Source organism: Colletotrichum abscissum (genome assembly GCF_030869225.1).
Source record: "Colletotrichum abscissum strain IMI 504890 chromosome Unknown Scaffold_13.1, whole genome shotgun sequence".
NCBI lineage: Eukaryota > Fungi > Ascomycota > Sordariomycetes > Glomerellales > Glomerellaceae > Colletotrichum > Colletotrichum abscissum.
In genome coordinates this window covers 242,075-260,367 of record NW_026850021.1, presented here as the reverse complement: position 1 = coordinate 260,367, position 18,293 = coordinate 242,075, and the positions used below count along the sequence as shown (strand labels likewise).

At 52.9% G+C, this 18,293-nt stretch overlaps 8 protein-coding genes across 8 annotated transcripts; 6 read left to right on the top strand and 2 right to left on the bottom strand.

Annotated features, from left to right (window-relative positions):
• Positions 1-154: 154 nt before the first annotated feature.
• On the bottom strand, positions 155-2,319 carry CABS01_06249 (uncharacterized protein; the record flags this gene model as incomplete). The annotated part of the gene is made up of 5 exons (XM_060539615.1): positions 155-263; positions 325-444; positions 511-539; positions 613-2,116; positions 2,222-2,319. 5 exons carry the CDS (start codon positions 2,317-2,319, stop codon positions 155-157), a joined length of 1,860 nt encoding a protein of 619 aa, XP_060404152.1.
• A 1,703-nt stretch (positions 2,320-4,022) lies between these two features.
• On the top strand, positions 4,023-5,746 carry CABS01_06248 (uncharacterized protein; the record flags this gene model as incomplete). The annotated part of the gene is made up of 3 exons (XM_060539614.1): positions 4,023-4,492; positions 4,561-5,041; positions 5,102-5,746. The coding sequence occupies 3 exons, from the start codon at positions 4,023-4,025 to the stop codon at positions 5,744-5,746; spliced, it is 1,596 nt and encodes a 531-aa protein (XP_060404151.1).
• A 2,505-nt stretch (positions 5,747-8,251) lies between these two features.
• On the top strand, positions 8,252-8,629 carry CABS01_06247 (uncharacterized protein; the record flags this gene model as incomplete). The annotated part of the gene is made up of 1 exon (XM_060539613.1): positions 8,252-8,629. One exon carries the CDS (start codon positions 8,252-8,254, stop codon positions 8,627-8,629), a length of 378 nt encoding a protein of 125 aa, XP_060404150.1.
• A 99-nt stretch (positions 8,630-8,728) lies between these two features.
• CABS01_06246 (uncharacterized protein) lies at positions 8,729-9,586 on the top strand (the record flags this gene model as incomplete). The annotated part of the gene is made up of 1 exon (XM_060539612.1): positions 8,729-9,586. One exon carries the CDS (start codon positions 8,729-8,731, stop codon positions 9,584-9,586), a length of 858 nt encoding a protein of 285 aa, XP_060404149.1.
• Positions 9,587-9,966: 380 nt separating this feature from the next.
• Positions 9,967-10,648, bottom strand: CABS01_06245 (2Fe-2S iron-sulfur cluster binding domain-containing protein; the record flags this gene model as incomplete). Its single annotated transcript, XM_060539611.1, has 3 exons — positions 9,967-10,202; positions 10,266-10,372; positions 10,425-10,648. 3 exons carry the CDS (start codon positions 10,646-10,648, stop codon positions 9,967-9,969), a joined length of 567 nt encoding a protein of 188 aa, XP_060404148.1.
• Positions 10,649-11,345: 697 nt separating this feature from the next.
• CABS01_06244 (uncharacterized protein) lies at positions 11,346-12,896 on the top strand (the record flags this gene model as incomplete). Its single annotated transcript, XM_060539610.1, has 2 exons — positions 11,346-12,235; positions 12,296-12,896. The coding sequence occupies 2 exons, from the start codon at positions 11,346-11,348 to the stop codon at positions 12,894-12,896; spliced, it is 1,491 nt and encodes a 496-aa protein (XP_060404147.1).
• Positions 12,897-13,796: 900 nt separating this feature from the next.
• Positions 13,797-14,240, top strand: CABS01_06243 (uncharacterized protein; the record flags this gene model as incomplete). Its single annotated transcript, XM_060539609.1, has 1 exon — positions 13,797-14,240. One exon carries the CDS (start codon positions 13,797-13,799, stop codon positions 14,238-14,240), a length of 444 nt encoding a protein of 147 aa, XP_060404146.1.
• A 2,313-nt stretch (positions 14,241-16,553) lies between these two features.
• Positions 16,554-17,981, top strand: CABS01_06242 (endoglucanase-4; the record flags this gene model as incomplete). The annotated part of the gene is made up of 1 exon (XM_060539608.1): positions 16,554-17,981. One exon carries the CDS (start codon positions 16,554-16,556, stop codon positions 17,979-17,981), a length of 1,428 nt encoding a protein of 475 aa, XP_060404145.1.
• Between the last annotated feature and the right edge of the window lie 312 nt (positions 17,982-18,293).

The window sequence follows — 18,293 nt, the reverse complement described above, 5'->3', positions numbered from 1 at the left end:
GTGGTCATCTGATAGACAATGCCAAGTAAATTGTTTCTCGACCCCTTACGCAAGTAAGTGAAGTAGTTGCAAGGGTTGAGCAAGTGCGAGTCGTTATCAACTAACAGGTTTATACAGAACGCTAGAGCTTGCTTTGCTCGCTGGTTGACTCTGATCAATCCGCCGTCCCAGCTCGTGCGCGGGCGTTTAACATGGCCGCAATAGGCATCGCAGGGGGTGATGGGGAGTCTTCCCAGCCCCAAGCCTCTCTGATCTGAGACTGTCTGCTCGCTGTTAGTGTGTTGTGTTGCAGTGGCCAAAGGGCTGGCGCGAGGGTCTACTTACGCTGCATGAGTCGGCCACCCCAACCGCCTGTCAGTCTTGACAAGGATCTTGTACAACTCCTCTTGTTCTTTCCGATCTGTAAAACGATCGCCCGCCATGGTGATTGCTATGCATGCGTTCCTATTGTATCGCGTCGGTCAAAAGATGTTTGAGGAGGGTGTTTGCTTGCCACTTGATGGCACTTACACGTATGCTGGAGGTGTTCTCTCGTTCGCCTGTTTACGGAGAAGCAGGCAGTTAGCGGGCAACTTCCCCTAAATCGATGGCGTTGATGAACCGCAAGCTTACCACTGCAAGGCCACATATCACACGAACGGTCTGTTTGAGTTCTTCCTCCATTGCCCGGAAAGCCGTACCAAGCCTCGCAACCTTAGGGTTGTGGGCGATCAAGAGCATCCGCGCCAGGTGATAGTGCTGTAACCCAGCGACAGCGGCATCGGTGATGTACTGTTCTTCCAGCAGAAAACCAGGTTCTGGATTTGCCCACATGGCGTCGAAGTACCATGGCTTCTCTTTCCACCATACATCAAGGTCCTCTTTCAATTGCGCATAACTCCTTACATGGTTGTCTTCCTGGCCGTAACAGTAGCTTAGACACATTGCACAAATGCTTACGGCTTTGTTGGCATAATGGCAATCCACGGCATTCTCGTCGCTGTTACCGCGTTCCTGTATCCGTTTGATGCTGGGGAAGAAGCTGTGATAGACTGGGCGTGTGTGAACGAAGGCCATATATATCTCTTGCCTCAGGGCGAGCCAGAATGCAGAAAGTCGCAGACCGCTAAAATCGGCGGCGTTTTCTTGGGCGGCCAGCAGGATTCTAGTACCCATCAGATGGGACTCGAGGGTCATGGAACCGATATCGACTTCTTCCGTGAAGCGCAGGATTACAACAGCAGCCAGAAGGTTGTCGTCGACGACGGCGGTAGAGGACGAGAGCGCCGGGATCAACGAGCGAAGGCATATTTGATGGTATCGGTCGGCAATGACTCCATCAACGCCAATTGTTCGACTAAGACGTTTTGCGGAAGCTGAAAACATCGCGTTCAGTAGTGTCGGGCAGTAGACTGCTCTCTTCGGCACCACCTTGGCAAAGTGTCTATCGTTGTCGCACATGTCGAAGAGAGGTGCGAGGTTGTCGACAAAGTATCTGTAGAGGAAGGCTTCCTGACGGTCTTGAAGGGGCCATAGTGGTGTTTCGACGTAGGTTCTGTCGTTGCCGGTGGATTTGTCTTCTAGTTGGGGATCTATCGCTTCAAAGATGTGTTGGATGTTTGGAAAATCTAGTGTCAAATCTTCTCCAAGGTGAAGTAGATCCCATTGTATCGAGGCTCCAGTATGACCGCTCGATGCAGACGTGTCGTCGTGATGATGGAACTCTTTGGCTGGATTTTGTCTGGCATCTTGTGTTGCAGAGCTCGTGTTTGGACTGGGTCGCAAGTGTCTTCGTTGCTTCCTGATGCCATCCCGGCCGTAGAGGGCATCATGTGAGGCGTGCGATTTTATTCCTGAGCTTCGAGAGTGAGACAGCAAATCTGGAACTGGAGAAGAAGCAGCAGATAGTAAAGCAAGGTAGTCCTGTGGACTTTCATGTCTATGTGGAGTCCCTAAGTAGGTGTTCGCGCTGCCGTCGTCGGCCCCGGGCTCCCCGGTGACAACAGCATGGATGTTGACCACATCTTCGGTCTCGTCAACAAAGCTGAAAGAGCGGTTCGTTGTTCGTACCCAAGTTTGCTGTTCTGAGAAGCTGTACTCGCTTTTGGCAGCCCCAGTTCCTCTCTCTGGCTGGACACTAATCGCAGAAGCAAGGTTCAAGTCAGCTGGAGGGGCTCGGCTGAGGTATGATTACTGAACTTGGATCCACGAACCTAGGGTTCAGTGTGTGCCTAAAGCGTACACTATATCCACGGGTACATTCGACTCCAGACTTTCGACAATTGGAACACGTTGATCGACTTGAATCACCTGCACGTGGTCTCGGTTAGTGACAAGCATGGACCGCAATCAAGGAAATATTCGCCGAGTTTGAGATACGGCGCCAAAGGGCCTCAGCCACAGACAAATTCCCGGTGGGATGGTACAGATACCGGCGGGAGGTAAAGGAGCCGCAAAATGGATAATCGGGTCGCTTACATTTGAGGTGTCTAGCGTGGAGAACCAAGCATGTTGTTAGGATAGGCATTCATGATAGCTGAGAAAGACCGGGTTTGGAAGGCGTGCGGGAACAATCGTGAACCATGAGCCTTGCCAGGTCCATCTCGCCGGAATACACAACTTTCGGAATCGAAACTTACCTTAACCTGCAGATCTACAACAGCACGCGTGTCAACAAAACTGTTCCTGGTGGCATCACAAACCGCAGATGGCTCCATCGGGTAAAAACTGTGATCCTACGCCACGCAGACATGGACATGTTCGCCGGCCCTAAGACAGACGAGGGGACGCGACGGGGTTGAGGGAAGTGACAGAATTGGAAAGAATACTGACGTTACACGGATTTGTCCGGGTCTGTACTCGGTTCATATTCTGGACCCGCCGCGCACTGGACTTGTCCAGCGTCGATTATATGCGCTGATACGTGTGGTTTCCGCGCAGACAGTGGCATACAACAAAACCAGCCGGTGGGCAGAGATTTCCTGGGCCTTGATTTGACGGTTCATAGGGGGGAGAAAGACTCAAAACGGTATTGTGTGAGAGTGGTGAGTTGGTGTCGGGGGCGCCGGGGGGGACGAGAAACGTAGAACGGCGACTGACGAGTACTGCTACAACGGCTGCTTTCCAGGTTGGCAACTTGCAACAATGGCCTACTGACATTGGATTTAGGCAACCCGGCCAAAGCGGGAAAGTCGTTGGGTTTTGGCGGTAGGCGGGAGACATGGGAGACGATGAAGTGGACATGGATGAAAGCAGGTCAAATAGGAAACGCGAGCGAAATAAGACCGACTTGCCTATTTGAAACTGGATAGGCAACTTTCCCCCGCACGCGCCCTGCATACACCGCTAAGAACTCCACCAGCGCCGTACAGCACCGGCACTAGACTAACTCGCCCTCGTGGTGATGAGATGGAGGTTTCTACACATACCCCTAGGCTGGTTTGAACTTCCGGATGGATACCGGGCTGGGACAAGAGTCCCGCGGGATACGACTTATCTTGTTCATTACACGAATCTGGGGAAAATCCGGGGGAAGCTTCAATGGCTGGGCTTGTCTAGACTTCGACTTGGCTTGGCACTTCTACCGACATGGATGAAGGACTAAGGTATTTCTCGGTGTTTGCCATCCTACGATTGGTTCACACAGTATCGTGACCTTCCATCTCCCTCGAGATCAGCCAACCTGCGCGAACTAGGGTGCCATTGAAGATAACTCGAGTAGAGCTTTCTACTTTCTTACCAGCTAATTGGGCCCTCGTCAAAGTCTAGCAAGACGCCACTGATGAACCAACACCTTACTCGGGGCAATCCTATTGCTTCACTGCACGCCCTCAGGTCCTCACTCCGACTGCTGATATAAAGACTTCACTCTACCCCAGCTCTTCCCCAGATTATCACAGCAATCTACGGAGTACTGCCCCTCAAGCCAATTGGGACCTTTCCTCCTTCTCTCGTAGTCATAATCGCCTCTTTTTGCCATCCCCATTCAAACACAAAACAACTCATACCTTGACTCGGCCACTTGTACGCAACGCACCGCCATTATGGAAACCAAAGACTTCAAAGAATTGACCCAGCACAAGGAAACCGTAGCTGACGGCTCCTCTGAGATTCAAGTCAGCCTTGATGGGCTCGACTCTATCGAACAGACCCAGACGGGCAAGTTCTCATGGCTAGTGTCCATCACCGCGGCCATCGGCGGCATGCTCTTCGGCTACGATACCGGCATCATATCAGCCGTGTTGGTTTACATCGACAATGATCTCGGGCACACCCTCTCCTCGTCTGAAAAGGAGCTCATCACGTCTATCACCTCCGGTGGCGCCTTCATCGGTGCCATCTTTGCGGGAGCCACGGCAGACCGCTTCGGGCGCAAGATTGCCATCTACGTCGGCAGCTTTCTGTTCACTGCCGGCGCTATCATTCAAGCTGCCGCCAACTCGCTGGCCTTGATGACCGTCGGTCGTCTGGTCGTTGGGTTTGGCGTCGGCTCCGCAGCCATGATCATTCCGATGTATGTTACAATAGCATCAAATGGCGCAAGATTCGATGGTGATGGACCCTCGCTAACATGAAAAACAGGTACATTGCCGAGCTGTCCCCTGCCAAATACCGCGGTCGTATGATTGGTCTCGACAACATGTGCATCACGGGCGGCCAACTAGTCAGCTATGGCGTCGGTGCCGGCTTCGCGCACGTACAAGGCGGGTGGCGTTACATGGTTGGCGGCGGCGCGATTCCAGCCATCATTCTGGCGTGCATGCTGCCCTTCTGCCCAGAGTCGCCAAGACAGCTGATCTACCACGGCAAGGAACAAGAGGCCGAGAAGGTTATTCGAAAGATTTTCCCCAATGGAACGGACGAGCAAGTCCGGATGAAAGTCCGTCACATCACCATCCACGTCGAAGAGGCCAAGAACATGAACGCCGGAAAGTCGCAATGGTGGGTGCTCAAGCAACTCTATGTTGTCCCAGCGAACCTCCGCGCCCTGATTGCGGCGTGTGGACTCATGGCCATTAGCCAGCTTAGCGGTTTCAACTCGCTCATGTATTTCTCGCCGACCGTAAGTCAAGTTTCCAAGTCCCTAATTCCTTGAAAAGAGTATAGATTAATAGCAAACCAGATTTTCTCCCTTGTTGGATTCAGTAACCCTGTGGCAGTTGGCACTATCATTGCCGGCACCAACTTCATCTTTACGCTTGTCAACCTGTTACTCGTAGACCGAATCGGTCGTCGCAGGATTTTACTCTGCACAGTGCAGTTCATGGGTCTATTCCTGGTTGTGGCCGCGATCGCCTTTAAATGGATCCCCGTCAACCATGATCTATCCCTTGCGGAGGGGACTACAGTTGGACCGCCGGCCATCATCGTTCTCGTGAGCATGGTGTTCTTTGTCGGATTCTACTCCTCGGGTATTGGCAACACAGCCTGGCTGAGCAGCGAGTTCTTCCCGATGGAGGTGCGCGCCATGGGCACCATGATGCTGACGATGAGCTGCTGGGGTTCCAACATTATCGTCGCCTCCACCTTCTTGACACAGATGGAAAACACCACACCCTCTGGAACGTTTGGATTCTATGCAGCCATCTGTGTGCTCGGGTGGGTCTCGATCTATTTCTGCTACCCCGAGGTCAAGAACATGACGCTTGAGGATATTCGCGAGGTGTTCAGCCACGGGTTCGGTGTAAAACGGGCCAGGGAGCTTCAGAAGCAGATGAAGGCTGATCGAAAGATGGCATCGGTTTCGGATGAAAACGTCAAGGTGTAGATAGAGCTGACAGAGTTTGGGGCTTGCGTCTGCAGAAGGTCGAAGCGACAGTTGTTCTTGGAGTAATTACGTTTCGAGATGGTTTAGACGGTAACGTGGTGAGTCCGAAGGTCTGTGATCTGTACTCCTGTAGAGCCCGAAAGCTTAAAGTTAAATGGCGGATAGAAAGAATAAAGGCTAGCCACCCACCTACCGATGGAGAAAGTCAAAATGTCTACGCATCTGTTGTGTTATTGGCCGGGGCCTTGGACCAAATCAGACGGACGAAAGTTTTGCGACGAAATGGTCTCCAGCGGTATCATGAAGTCGAGTATGTTCATGAAGAACGAAGAAGGGAGTAAAGCACGCTGGGGGGGGGGGGGGGGGGGGGGGGGGGCCACAACCACGGAGAGGAAACGGAGCAAGAGCGTGGGTGGAGGGGGAGAGGGGAGGGGAGTGAAGGAGGGGGGGGGGGGGAGGGGGGGGGGGGGGGGGGGGGGGGGGGGGGGGGGGGGGGGGGGGGGGGGGGATGCGGAACCCAACCAGCAAGTATCAAATGACAGGCAGGCTGTGAGAGACCTTTGGTCAGGGAGATTTTTGTAGGAATCACACCATCACCGTTGGCGGTCTAGCAATCTTTGATCCGGTCCTGTGAGAGACCTCAAGCCACTGTAATATCACTTCCAAGGTCGGGCTGGGTGATCCATGAGTCCGAGATCTACAATGTTCCGCCCTACCTCGAGCGACATTATCACCCTAGTGTCCGCTGCCGGCACGGGTTTGGGGGCGGGCGAACAGGGGTTCCTCTTTGCTCTAGGCGGAAGCTACCCAGAGTAGAAGACTTACCTCTTAGGGTGTGTACATGTAGACCTCCTTCGGCTGCAGTTCCGTAGTCTCAGACAATTTATGCCACAGTTCCAGACATTTACGCATTGCTCCACCAATTTTACGCGAGCTCAAAGCTGGTTGCCAGGCAGGAGAACTGTGTCATGCACTCACGGCAAGCCATGCCGACTGTAGACCGGAGAGGTTTGCCGTCGTAGTTCATACCTTAGCCTCTCGTACCTTAGTCTTAGGAAATCACGGGTACCACCTAATCCATTTTACAAGAGGGAATTAGAAGCAAGCATAAAGATTGATGTGCCCTGCCTGATGTGATCAACATACTACCTAAGCCTCTTGAACGCAAAGGATCGAAGAAGGGTCTTCATTTTTTAGAATCAGATCCATAATTCAGGGGTATTCACCGACCTGAAGCTACTAGGCATTTACATCATTCAGTTCTGGATGGTTCGTTCGATATGCAGAACCCAGGCGCCTCGAGCCGAGTTCTGTAAGGCTTGGCTCTAGCATGGTTGTCGACGACGAAAGTCGACCCTCTGTGCCCAAATCCACCTTGCAAGAAAAACGATACGTTGTTATTTTCCACTCAAAGCGGCCTTGAACCAAGCCAAATCCGAGATAGTCACGAGTGAACCACCTGCCTCATGGCTGGAAATATTCATGTTTAGACTGAGGTGGTCATCACAGGTAGCTTTGCCCCGAGGCTGATTGAGACAGCGTACAGAGCATGCCAAACAGGGATAGACATCAGTTATATCCTGCCGAGATTGGATCCATCGTCGACGCAACTCTTTGGAATATCAAAGCTTCCAGCAGGCGAAGTACTGTGGGATCTCAGGATCGGGGCACTTTCCAAGGGCTTTGTGGTCTTGATACAATAGTGGATAAGGATTCCCATAGTTTAACGTCATGAACTGTTGTGTACAGATGAGACCAGGGGGTGTATGGCTATGAGAACATGGCTTGCGTACCGATCACGCCCTTCCATGACAAGCGATCGATGGGAGGACCAGTCAGCAAGCACGCGGGATGCGTCAGTGCGGTCTATTCGGCAAGCACAGCTTTCCCTCTACGTGATGTATAGCAGGAGTTTCGCCGAACATAAAGTTTGAGTCGAACGGAAGCGAGACCTAAGACTGACCCGATCCGCTCTGTCTAATGGATGCTAAAGCTCTCCGACTCCGTAGAGGGGCATTTGATTGGCTACGATGTACAGAACCATCGTTACAAAACATGCTATAATTGACAAGAACCTAGATTCAGTGTAAGGGCGGGCCCAAGCTAGGTAAACGAAACTGTGTTTAAGATTGGTGTCTTTTTTTTGTTCAAAAAGTTTGGCGTAAATCAGTGACATTGGCTTCAGATGGTGATGGCATGCGTCGCCGACAAACATGGGGTCATCCAATGTTGCTATTGGTGTGCCCAGTGTTCTATCGGCTTCAGGGACCCGAAATGGTAAGGTCAGAAGCTCGAACCTCCCCGACTTTTACGAATAAGTTGTACGAAAAATCTCTGGGAGGGTAAGTCAAGCCGACGATGACAACATGCCGCAATACTTGCCCGAGTAAATGTGGTCTTGCCCTTCCGCTTCATCCATAGTGTCTGAGGATAGGCAGCTAGGTCACTGCTGTTTTTTTGTTATTTTTTATAACATGATTTGGTCAGCGGCTCTCCAGACAGAGAATGAGTTGCGTAAGCTTCCAAAAGAACTGTGTGACTTCTTTGGGCCGTTGTCTACAGGATAATACTGACTTGCAGCCGGCTTCGACGTTGATCATTTTACAATGTCGACTGCTTGAGGATTCGCCTAGGTGGACTTTTCAAACATTGTCGATGGGGAGGGCGCCTTCACCTCGGTGTGAGTGCCGCATCAATGCGACGAATTTGCTGCACTATGCGGTGAACATCGGCGCTCGACCGCTGTGTGGGTCTTGCGGCGTAACAGGTGGGACCAAGGTAGACTCGGTGAGGGTCGCTCGGCGTCTCGGTGAGAACAGGCTTATCGGAGGAAGTACACCGACGATAAGAAGATGGCCCCACCTGCCGAACCCAAAAATTTGACCCTGCAAGACGGCATGGGGAACTTTTTCCAGCCAAGTCGAGGATCCGAATCACCACACTGCATCAACACCAATTGACTGTGACACATATTCCACAACCATGGCCGGAACAACTACGAAGAAGCGGACAAATGATGGCCGTCTTGCGCCCCCAACCAAGAAGCAAAAGCGACAAGAAAAGAAGCAAGCCGAATCCGCCTCCGATAACGAAGAACAAGAATTCGATGCGGTAAACCTTCTCGATTCTGACGATGATATTCATAACGCGGCTGTCGATGACGGCGCTGCCTCGGACGATGATTCAGCCAGCTCAGGCGACGAAAAGCCCGCAGCACCCAAACAGAAGGCAAAACCTGCCCCCAAGCCCAAGAAGAGCAGAGACGCGCCCGTAGGCACCGACTCGGATTCCGACTCAGAAGAAGACGAGAGCGACGATGGTGGCAATCCCAATTTCATCAAGTCTAAACGCAATGATCCGTCTGCCTTCTCAACGTCAATGTCGAAAATTCTGTCTACCAAACTGTCCAACGCGAAACGATCAGACCCCGTCCTCGCCCGCAGTGCGGAGGCCCACCAGTCCGCCCAGGCGGCCGTCGACCAGGCGCTCGAGTCCAAGGCGCGCAAGCAGATGAGGGCGCAGAAGAAGGAGGCAATGGAGAAGGGCCGCGTGCGCAATGTCCTTGTGGCGCCGGAGACGGAGGAGACGTCAACGGGGGAGATGATTGAGACGGAGCGGAGGCTGCGCAAGGTCGCGCAAAGAGGTGTTGTCAAGCTCTTCAACGCCGTGAGAGCGGCGCAAGTCAAGGCTGCTGAGGCGGAGAAGAAGGCGCGCAAGGATGGCGTCGTGGGTGTTGTGCGGAGGGAGGAGAAGATCAACGAGATGAGTAAGAAGGGATTCTTGGACTTGATTGCGTCCGGAGGAGGAGGCCTGAAGAAGGGCGGATTGGAGGAGGCTTAATTCAAAAAGGATACCAATGGCAAACCAAAATTCTGCAACGCCTTTGTACAGGCGTGACTGTTTCTTTTCATCACTTCGTTCACCAGATTGGTCCACCAGACTTGTCAAGGTTTATGAGCTTAAGAGGAGTGACGTTATTCCCTCCCACCGTCCCTCGATACCCGCCAATATCTAGCATAAGCCGAGCCGAGCCGATGTATTCCATCCGTGATGCCGCGCTTGATTGATGAAGAACACCTCCCCAGCTTTTTCTCCCCGCTAACCCTCCCTGTCCTTTCCTTTCCTTTTCTGACATGGTGTATGTATGATATAGTACAGATGATTAAATAATTGTGTGGTATGCCGCTTCCAACGCCGCAATGCTGAAAGAGGGTGCTTGTTTATTTGAAGTCGCTGGCCTGAAGGTTCCGTGTCATCGAGGGCAGCTTAATCTTGAGGCCGTCTAGCTCCTTTGTCATGGTTATCTGGCAGCCCAATCGACTCGTCTCGGTCAATCCAAAGGCCAGGTCGAGCATGTCGTTCTCGTCATCTTCGGGCTCGGGCATCTTCTCGTAGTATTCCTCTTCGGCAACGATCACGTGGCACGTTGAGCAAGCGCAAGAGCCTCCGCAAGCACCTAAAGATACACAGTTAGCATATTACATGCCCTGACGTTGCCGCCAAGAGCGTTGTGACATACCCTCCATCTCCAAGTCATTGTCCTGCGCAACGTCAAGAAGGTTATCCCCTTCGCTTACAGCGATCTTGAACTCGTCTCCGTCCTTGTCAACGAATGTTACCCACAACCTATGGGAGATTATCAGTATAAGTCTCGGTAGACTGTTGTGGACGGTCTCACTCTTCGCCGGCCTTCGGAGGGGTGATGTGGCCATGCGCCTGGGCAGCCGAAGCCGAGAAAGCACGCGCTGAGGGCCACTGAAGCTGTCTGGAGGGAAGCTGTGTTGTCCTCTTGGATGTGATCTGGTTGTGAATGCTTCGGGTCTGCCGTTGCACTGGGCGGGCCAGTCGGGATGCGCTGGCAGCCATCCTGCGGAGGCTTGTGCTGAGTCTGGTTGAAGACATGGTTGCTGGGTTTGAGTCCGTTCTCGGCTTCACAGCCGGGATTGCTTGCCCTTCTCAGTGTCAAGGGAATCGATCGAAGCCACCCTCGAGTTCGGGAGCACGGTGGAAGGAGAACAAGTAAAAACGCAGAGTTGTGAGGCAATTGTACACAGCAACACCAGGGTTCAGCAGTCAGATGAGTTGTTTGGCTTGCTCGGTTCGTGGGTGGTGGGTGCCCGCGAGCAATGACAAAAAGTTGTTGGAAAGCTTCGATAAATGCGCGAGGGAACTGTGGAGATGCATTGGATTCAGCGAAAATTCTATAGGCTCGGACGCCTGCAGGAGCTCCGATAAGGCCCCCACCCCTCGGGCTTATCGGCCGGCGATTCGCAATGTTCCGCCTCCGGAGACCCTGGCCCACTGCAGCGGAGGTACCTAAGGCACGGAGAAGGTGCCATGGGCCTTTCCTGCCGTCAGAATCCTCAAAGGGGCGAATCCCATTGGTCGGTTCATCAGCGGAGTTCTTTTCAGCTGTTACCAAGCAGCAAGAGCACCAGAGAGCACCAGGGAAGGCGCGTTGACTGTCGTGTGCTGGCCCCGCTAGTCTTTATCTCCGAGGTGATTTCCATTTCATCATGCAAAATTGGTAGCAAAAGTGGAAAGCTCACGAAATCATGCATCACGGGAGTTGAGCCATAAACAAACGCCAAACGAGAACATGGCTACTCATCGAGAAGGGGTGAATCCCCTGAGACCATACTACAAGCCGCCGACTATAGGAGAGCCTCCTGATCCGACATCTGCCTCATCCGCACCGAACCCTTTTGCCCGTCATGGAGCCAATGCAACGAGCGAACGGTACGCGTCTAAAGCACGCGACATCTTTTCCGACATCGACTACAAGGACTATATCAGTGAGCCATCTCCTTCAGTCGTCCAGACTGTCAAGGACCTCGTCGATGAGCTACTATGGAAGTACACCTCCGTCCTGATGGCCCAGCCTTTCGAGGTTGCAAAGACGATTCTGCAGGTCCGAAGTCACGATGACGTGACTTTGGCAGCAGTACCTACGCCCCTGGCCACGCCTGTCTCCGAGAGAAAGCGTTCTGGCTATGGAAACGCTGCATATGAGGAAGCCGATTCCGACTCGGATCTCGACGAACCTGCCTACTTCACCTCCAACGTCCCGAGTACGCCGACCCCGTCCTACTCCAGGGAACACCGGAGCCGCCAGTCTCCCTCCTCCTCAACGCCTCCACAGACGCCAGCAGCGAAGCAGCAGGCCGTACCGGCTCATCAGATCACAATCCGTCGATCCGACTCGTTGATGGAAGTTATTGGCCAACTGTGGCAAAAGGAGGGAGCTTGGGGCGTGTGGAAGGGATCGAACGCAACATTTTTATACTCTGTGCTCTCCTCGCTGTTGGAAAATTGGTCCAGAAGTGCTTTGAGCGCCTTGTTCAATGTGCCAGATCTCGGCGTCAAGGAGGATATTGATCGGCTGATTGATATTGCCTCGCCCTATCCGTGGGCCTCCCTGTGCGTTGCCGCTGCTGCGGCTGTTGCAACGGGCCTCATTCTCGCACCTCTGGACCTGGTGCGCACAAGGTATGTCACTGGCTGTTTCGTATTCATTCGGATCCCAAAGCAGTGCTAACTCCGGCATAGACTTCTCGTCACACCAAATTCAAAGGGATCTAGGAGAACACTTTCGACCCTGCGTACTCTCCCATCCTACGTCTGCCCCTCTTCGCTCGCCATCCCTACGATCTTCCATTCGCTCATTCACCCCATCCTCACCCTGTCGACACCACTTGTCCTGCGCACTAGATTCCTTATCGACAGCCGCGTCTCTCCCACGACATTCTCAGTTGCCAAATTCTGCGCTTCCTCGGTGGCACTGTTCGTCAAGCTTCCTCTGGAGACGGTTCTCCGGCGCGGGCAAGTTGCCGTTCTGTCCACCCCCGCACACGTCCGGGCCCTATCAGGCAAGGACCAAAAGCTCGAGACGATTGTCCCGGCTGGGCCTTACAAAGGTGTTCTCGGAACCATGCTCTACATTATGAATGAGGAAGGCACCCGGGCGATCCCCACCGCACCCGCACCGGTAAAGAAAGCCAGGGGCGGCAAGCCAAAGGTTGCAGAAACGGTCTACCGTAAGGGTCAAGGACTCGACGGCCTATGGCGCGGCTGGAAGGTCTCCTGGTGGGGCCTGGTCGGACTTTGGACTGCCGGGGTCATCGGGAACAGTGCCGAGGGAGAATTCTAGAAAAGGGATTTTCAAGCGAGCCGTCCAACGGTCGATATGCAACAACACATCCAACCAACGGCCGACTGCAAAGTGCGAGCGCGAACAACAACACATCCAAATGTAATTTTGCTGTACTAGAAGTGTACTTGGGCTACGAGATTCTTGGCGTTATGGGGAACGGAAACTTTCGAAACTCTGAACAACTCTCTCCTCTACGACCATGATGAGATACGGTATGATATCCTCCTTTCAAATTTTGACCAAAGCGACGACGCAAAGGAAAACCCAACCATCGAAACGCTGTACTCTCTGTACTTTATTTCGTCCTGCTGGAATCCAAACTCCATAGTCTCAGGGGCCACCGAGCCACTACTCCTAATAGAACATTCTGCGTTAAAATTAGTCCTTTTCGTCACACTCTCCCATTTATCCCAATTTACGTGCGAATTCCAAGGTTGTGTTACCCCTCCGTCAGACTTAAATACGTCCGTATCTGTGGGATTTCGCTAGAACTTTCTTCGTACGACGCCAGAAACTGGGTTCGAGGAGAGTGCCAACCCATTTATCCACCAGGTCGTGCAGGGTGCCTGCATGGAAAATGCAGCTGTCAGTAGCACCAAGGGGCTCATCGTGGCAGGTCATCTGAGGATTTTGGGCATTTCTCTCCCCGCCGGCCTCCAGGAACGCCGATGAGTCAATGTCAGGATATTTCCGCGCCTGTGACAGAGGCAGAGCCCCCGAAGCCTTCCTCTGCTTTCAGGCACCGGATGCTCGAGCGCCCGTCTGCAAGATGGGCGCCACAGATTACCCAGCAGCTGTCTACATGCCCTTCATGCACACTGCAAGCCTTCTCCCTCAGGATCCGAGGGGACATGGACCCTAAGGCAGACAAGGGCCGGTATCGTGGGTTCTCGTCCGATGACAGGATGTCATCGTACCTGGATTACCGTGGTTGTTTATTGCAATAGGAGGTCCGCCTGCTTGGTCTTCTTTCATAGGAGGCGCCCAAAAGGGGGACGACGTCCGATGGATGAGACAGAAACTTCAAAAAGGGACCAGCGCGGCCTGTCCTTTCGTAAACGGTCCTGTTGCAATGCAATCATCTCACACATCACATCTCAACTCGTTCTTGCTCGCTTTCTCACGTATTGCGAACCACCCCAGTTTCCCCATTCACCTCAAACCAAGACCATGGCACGTACTTCAATCTTCCGCGTTAGCTCTGCCTTGAACGCTATACTCCTCACCTGCATCATCCTCAAGCATGTTGCGTTGGGCGTCGCGCGTTCTACAATGCGCAATGCTTGCTTGGTTGTTCTCATGCCCTTCATGTTCTTCCACATTGCCATCATCGAAGGCTGAGACCCCAGTCGTGGGCGAAAGCCCGCGGTGTAAGACGGAGATGACAACATTGAGGACCTACCGCCACTGATGTGTCTTTCCTTGGTAAACAAACATACGCACATCACCAATACGCCCATCGGCAACATCGTATCACATCCCACCCCTTGTTCGGATTCGAGGCGTCGCCGTTTCCATCCACATAGGCAACGGGGCATACTTCAACTACCTGTCAACAATAAGGCAGCATCAACAGCGGTGGTACCACTGCTTTCCCGGTCCGTAACGCTCCCGCGTGTCAATCCGCCAGGAAGTGCTCCGCCGAAAACCTGTGCCATGGGCCATCCACATGGCATCGCTGCACTCCTAACGCCGGCCACCGCCTGTTTCGAGGTACCGTCACGATACAAGGCCATGGAATTGGGAAGCTAGAGCCCGTTCTCGGAGGCAATCTACACCTTGCTGGGGGGGTTTTCTTTTCCAGCTTTCAATTTCAAGGAGGCGTTAACGTTAGCACCCGCTGAGCATGGCTGGGCCATTCTTGGATGAAAACGTCCGTTGTTCAGCAATCTAACCTCCAATTTGGAGAAGTGACCTGAAATTCTTCAACATCACTGAGCATGGGGCATTGGATGTGTCTTACTTTGAACAATAAACAACCATTTACGTGCATGACTGGCCAAAGTATTTTGCCAAGGTCCGCTTGTCCCCCTTTTAGCCTGCTTGTTCTCTCGTTTGAGATAGGCCCAATCGCAAGGCCGATGAGTGATTCAGGCAGCAGCTCAGTTCAGTCCCCGGTAGGGACTCGCAGAGAGACACTCTCACTGAGCCCTGCACTATGCGCAACATGTGGACTGGGCGAGTGGTGTGCCCATGAGCCGATAAGATCAGCAGTAGGCGGAGACTGACAAGTTAAAGTCTTTGTCATTCCAAGGGGTGCTCTATAGCATATTGTCGCCTGTTCCTAGTGCATCTTCTCACGTGAGCTCACATGGTCAGGGTCAGCCACGTCCTCGTATCGTCCTACTTGAGGTACGATGTCGAGGCTGTGATTCCTGATTTCTTTCCCAGTGTCTCAAATGGAATGAAGATTGAAGACATCTCCACCATGATCTGACAACCTTCAGGTGTGGCTTCGACTCCAGTAGCTTGCAATGATTCTGTGGGCAGAATCAGCCTGCCATTTACTCGGCGAGGGAATGGCCTGGGTTTGCCGCCCTGCCAAGTTGATCGAGTAAGAAAGTCCGAAGAAGCCCGCGGAATCGCGATTGAGTCACACAAGCCGCCGATGAGCATTTTTAAGACAAATGGTTACATATCTTCACGCTATCGAGCTTGACAGGAGGCTAGACTGTCGGGCAAAGGCGCTAGTCATTAAGCAGCGTTTCGTCGTGTATTCAGACTTCACGGCACAGATTTAGCTGCCCCATATGTCTTGACTGAGCTTTTTCGAGGGCACATACACAATTATTGGGAAGGTCAGAGTTGTCTTGTTCACTGGTCGGTCATGATATCTTACTACTCGGAACCTGGGTTCGGTTGCCTCTCACTGCCCGCCAACCTCCACTTGCGAATACGTGCTCTGGGGAAAGGGTTCTTCGGGACGCTCTCCCTTGCATCCCTGATTGCAGATTTTGCTGCGTCTAGCTCCCGCACATCGAACACTCGCTTATCCAGGAGCTAAACGTGATTCCGGGAAGACCGTGGATCTCAAGCTTCTGCTCCAACCGCGGACCGGTTCCGCAGTTGGCGGCACGGAGTCAAGACGTTTGCGACGGGCGGCTAGACTTTGATCTGGACTTTGATCCACCTCTCTGATGCCAGTAGCCTCTCTTTTGAGGTTGATGGAGAGGCGCTTAGTCTGATCCACGTGGCGTGTGATGGGCTTCAAGCTGCCCCTACTTCCGGCATCATGTTGGAGAGTTCATCGTGCCTCATGGGTCGTGACAGAAGAGGGCAACATTGAGGCACGCCCAAGAAGCCTAGAATCGGTGGCGGACTCATGGCGCGCCTTGAGCTTTCAGCTAGCCAGGGAGACGACGGCGAGACTCCCTTTCGCAAAATATAAGACCATGTGAGGGAACACCGATGTTTGGAATGTTTGACTCACCCTATCCCTGGCTCCCACATGGTGATCTCACGCGAATAAACTCAGTGCTCAGCGGGGTCATCGAGTATAAAGTATCAAGATCAACGCTTCTCGAAGCGTCGACTCCGAACGAAAGGATCATCACTCTTTCTAATTTCGTTTACACACACTCGTTCTTTTCATTCGTTGCTCATCCCTTCCTCTTTCGGACGTTCTTTAACGCCGGCTCACATTCTTTTTATATCATGGGCAACCGTAAGACACGTGGCCTTCTCGCCATCTTGGCATCTGCTGTTTCGGTCGCTGCTCACGGCCATGTCACCAACATTGTCGTCAACGGCGTCTCATACCGCAACTACATCCCCGTCCAGGACCCATACACCAACAACCCTCCTCTCGTAGCCGGCTGGACGATAGATCAACGCGACAACGGCTTTGTCGCACCTGACGCTTATAATGCTCCGGACATCATCTGCCACAGACAAGCAGTGTCTGGCAAGGGTCGAATCACAGTTGCTGCCGGTGATACTGTGCAGCTCCAATGGACGGAATGGCCTGACAGTCACAAGGGCCCCGTTATGGACTTCCTGGCAAACTGTAATGGACCTTGCAACGCCATCGATAAGACAGCACTCAAGTTCTTCAAGATTGACGGCGCAGGTTTGATCAACCCTCCTCAGCAGACAAACCAGTGGGCAGCAACCGTGTTGATCAATAACGGCAACGCCTGGTCCGTCCGTATCCCACCCAATGTTGCTCCAGGCCACTACGTTCTTCGTCACGACATCATTGCCCTTCACAGTGCCGGCCAGCAGAATGGAGCGCAAAGTTACCCTCAGTGCATCAACCTGGAGATCACCGGCTCCGGAACGGATAATCCTGCTGGAGTACCAGGAACCGCTCTCTATGGCGCCAACGACCCCGGTATCCTGTACAACATCTACCGAGACAATCTCAACGACTACGTCATTCCTGGTGGTGCCATCATCTCAGGTGGTGTTTCAATGCTCCCTCAATCTAGGATTCAGATCACGGCATCTGGTAGTGCTACCCCTTACGGTACAACGATTCGTGCAAGCTCAGTTATCACGGCCTCAGCTAGTGCCCCAACTTCAAGTTCTGTTATTGCTGTTGTCAGCAGCAGGTCTTCAAGCACAATCAGCTTCGGCAACTCTACTTCGGATACTACCACCCTGATCCAAACTTCTACTACTGCTGCTACGACGACTATCACTCTCACTCGCACAAGTTCGACCTCAAGCTCAAGCTCCAGCTCGATCCTTAGCTCAAGCCCTAGCTCAAGTAGTAAAATCAGCACCAGCAACAACTCTCCAACCAGCGCCACGAGAACACCGTCTCAGACACCATCGCCAACCACCTTCCAGACCATGACCACGACGGCACCAACCGCAGGAGAACCGAGTCAGAACTTGTACGGCCAGTGCGGTGGCATGAACTACGCTGGTCCGACCAGGTGCCCAGACTACGCGACTTGCACCACCATCAACCCGTACTACGCGCAATGTTCTCCGGCTCCTGTACCTGCGGGAGCTCAGTCTCTGTACGGACAGTGTGGCGGCATCAACTGGCCTGCTGAGAGCCCGACGTCTTGTGTCCCTGGCGCTACTTGCAAGACGGCCAACCCGTACTACGCCCAATGTACTCCGGCATGAGTGGTATAGAGTTAGTTTGTGTCACTGGATGGTGTTGCGGTATGAGAGTTGATGTGGTTCAGCGTTGCATGATAGCCTGGGCGGTTGTGTTGTTTCCTTTCAGCTATTTGTTTCTTCTTCGGAAAGTCATCGAATGTTAATAGATGAACTATTCTTCAATAAATCGGACTCCAAGAGATCATCTGTATCTCACTCGCCCTTCTTATTTTATTCTGAGACTCTGATGTCAGTCAATCTCGGTCTTCTCCGTTGTAGATACCTAACCTCCGTCTCAGGTGTATGCCAGTCTACGTGGTATGTCTGCAGTCGAGA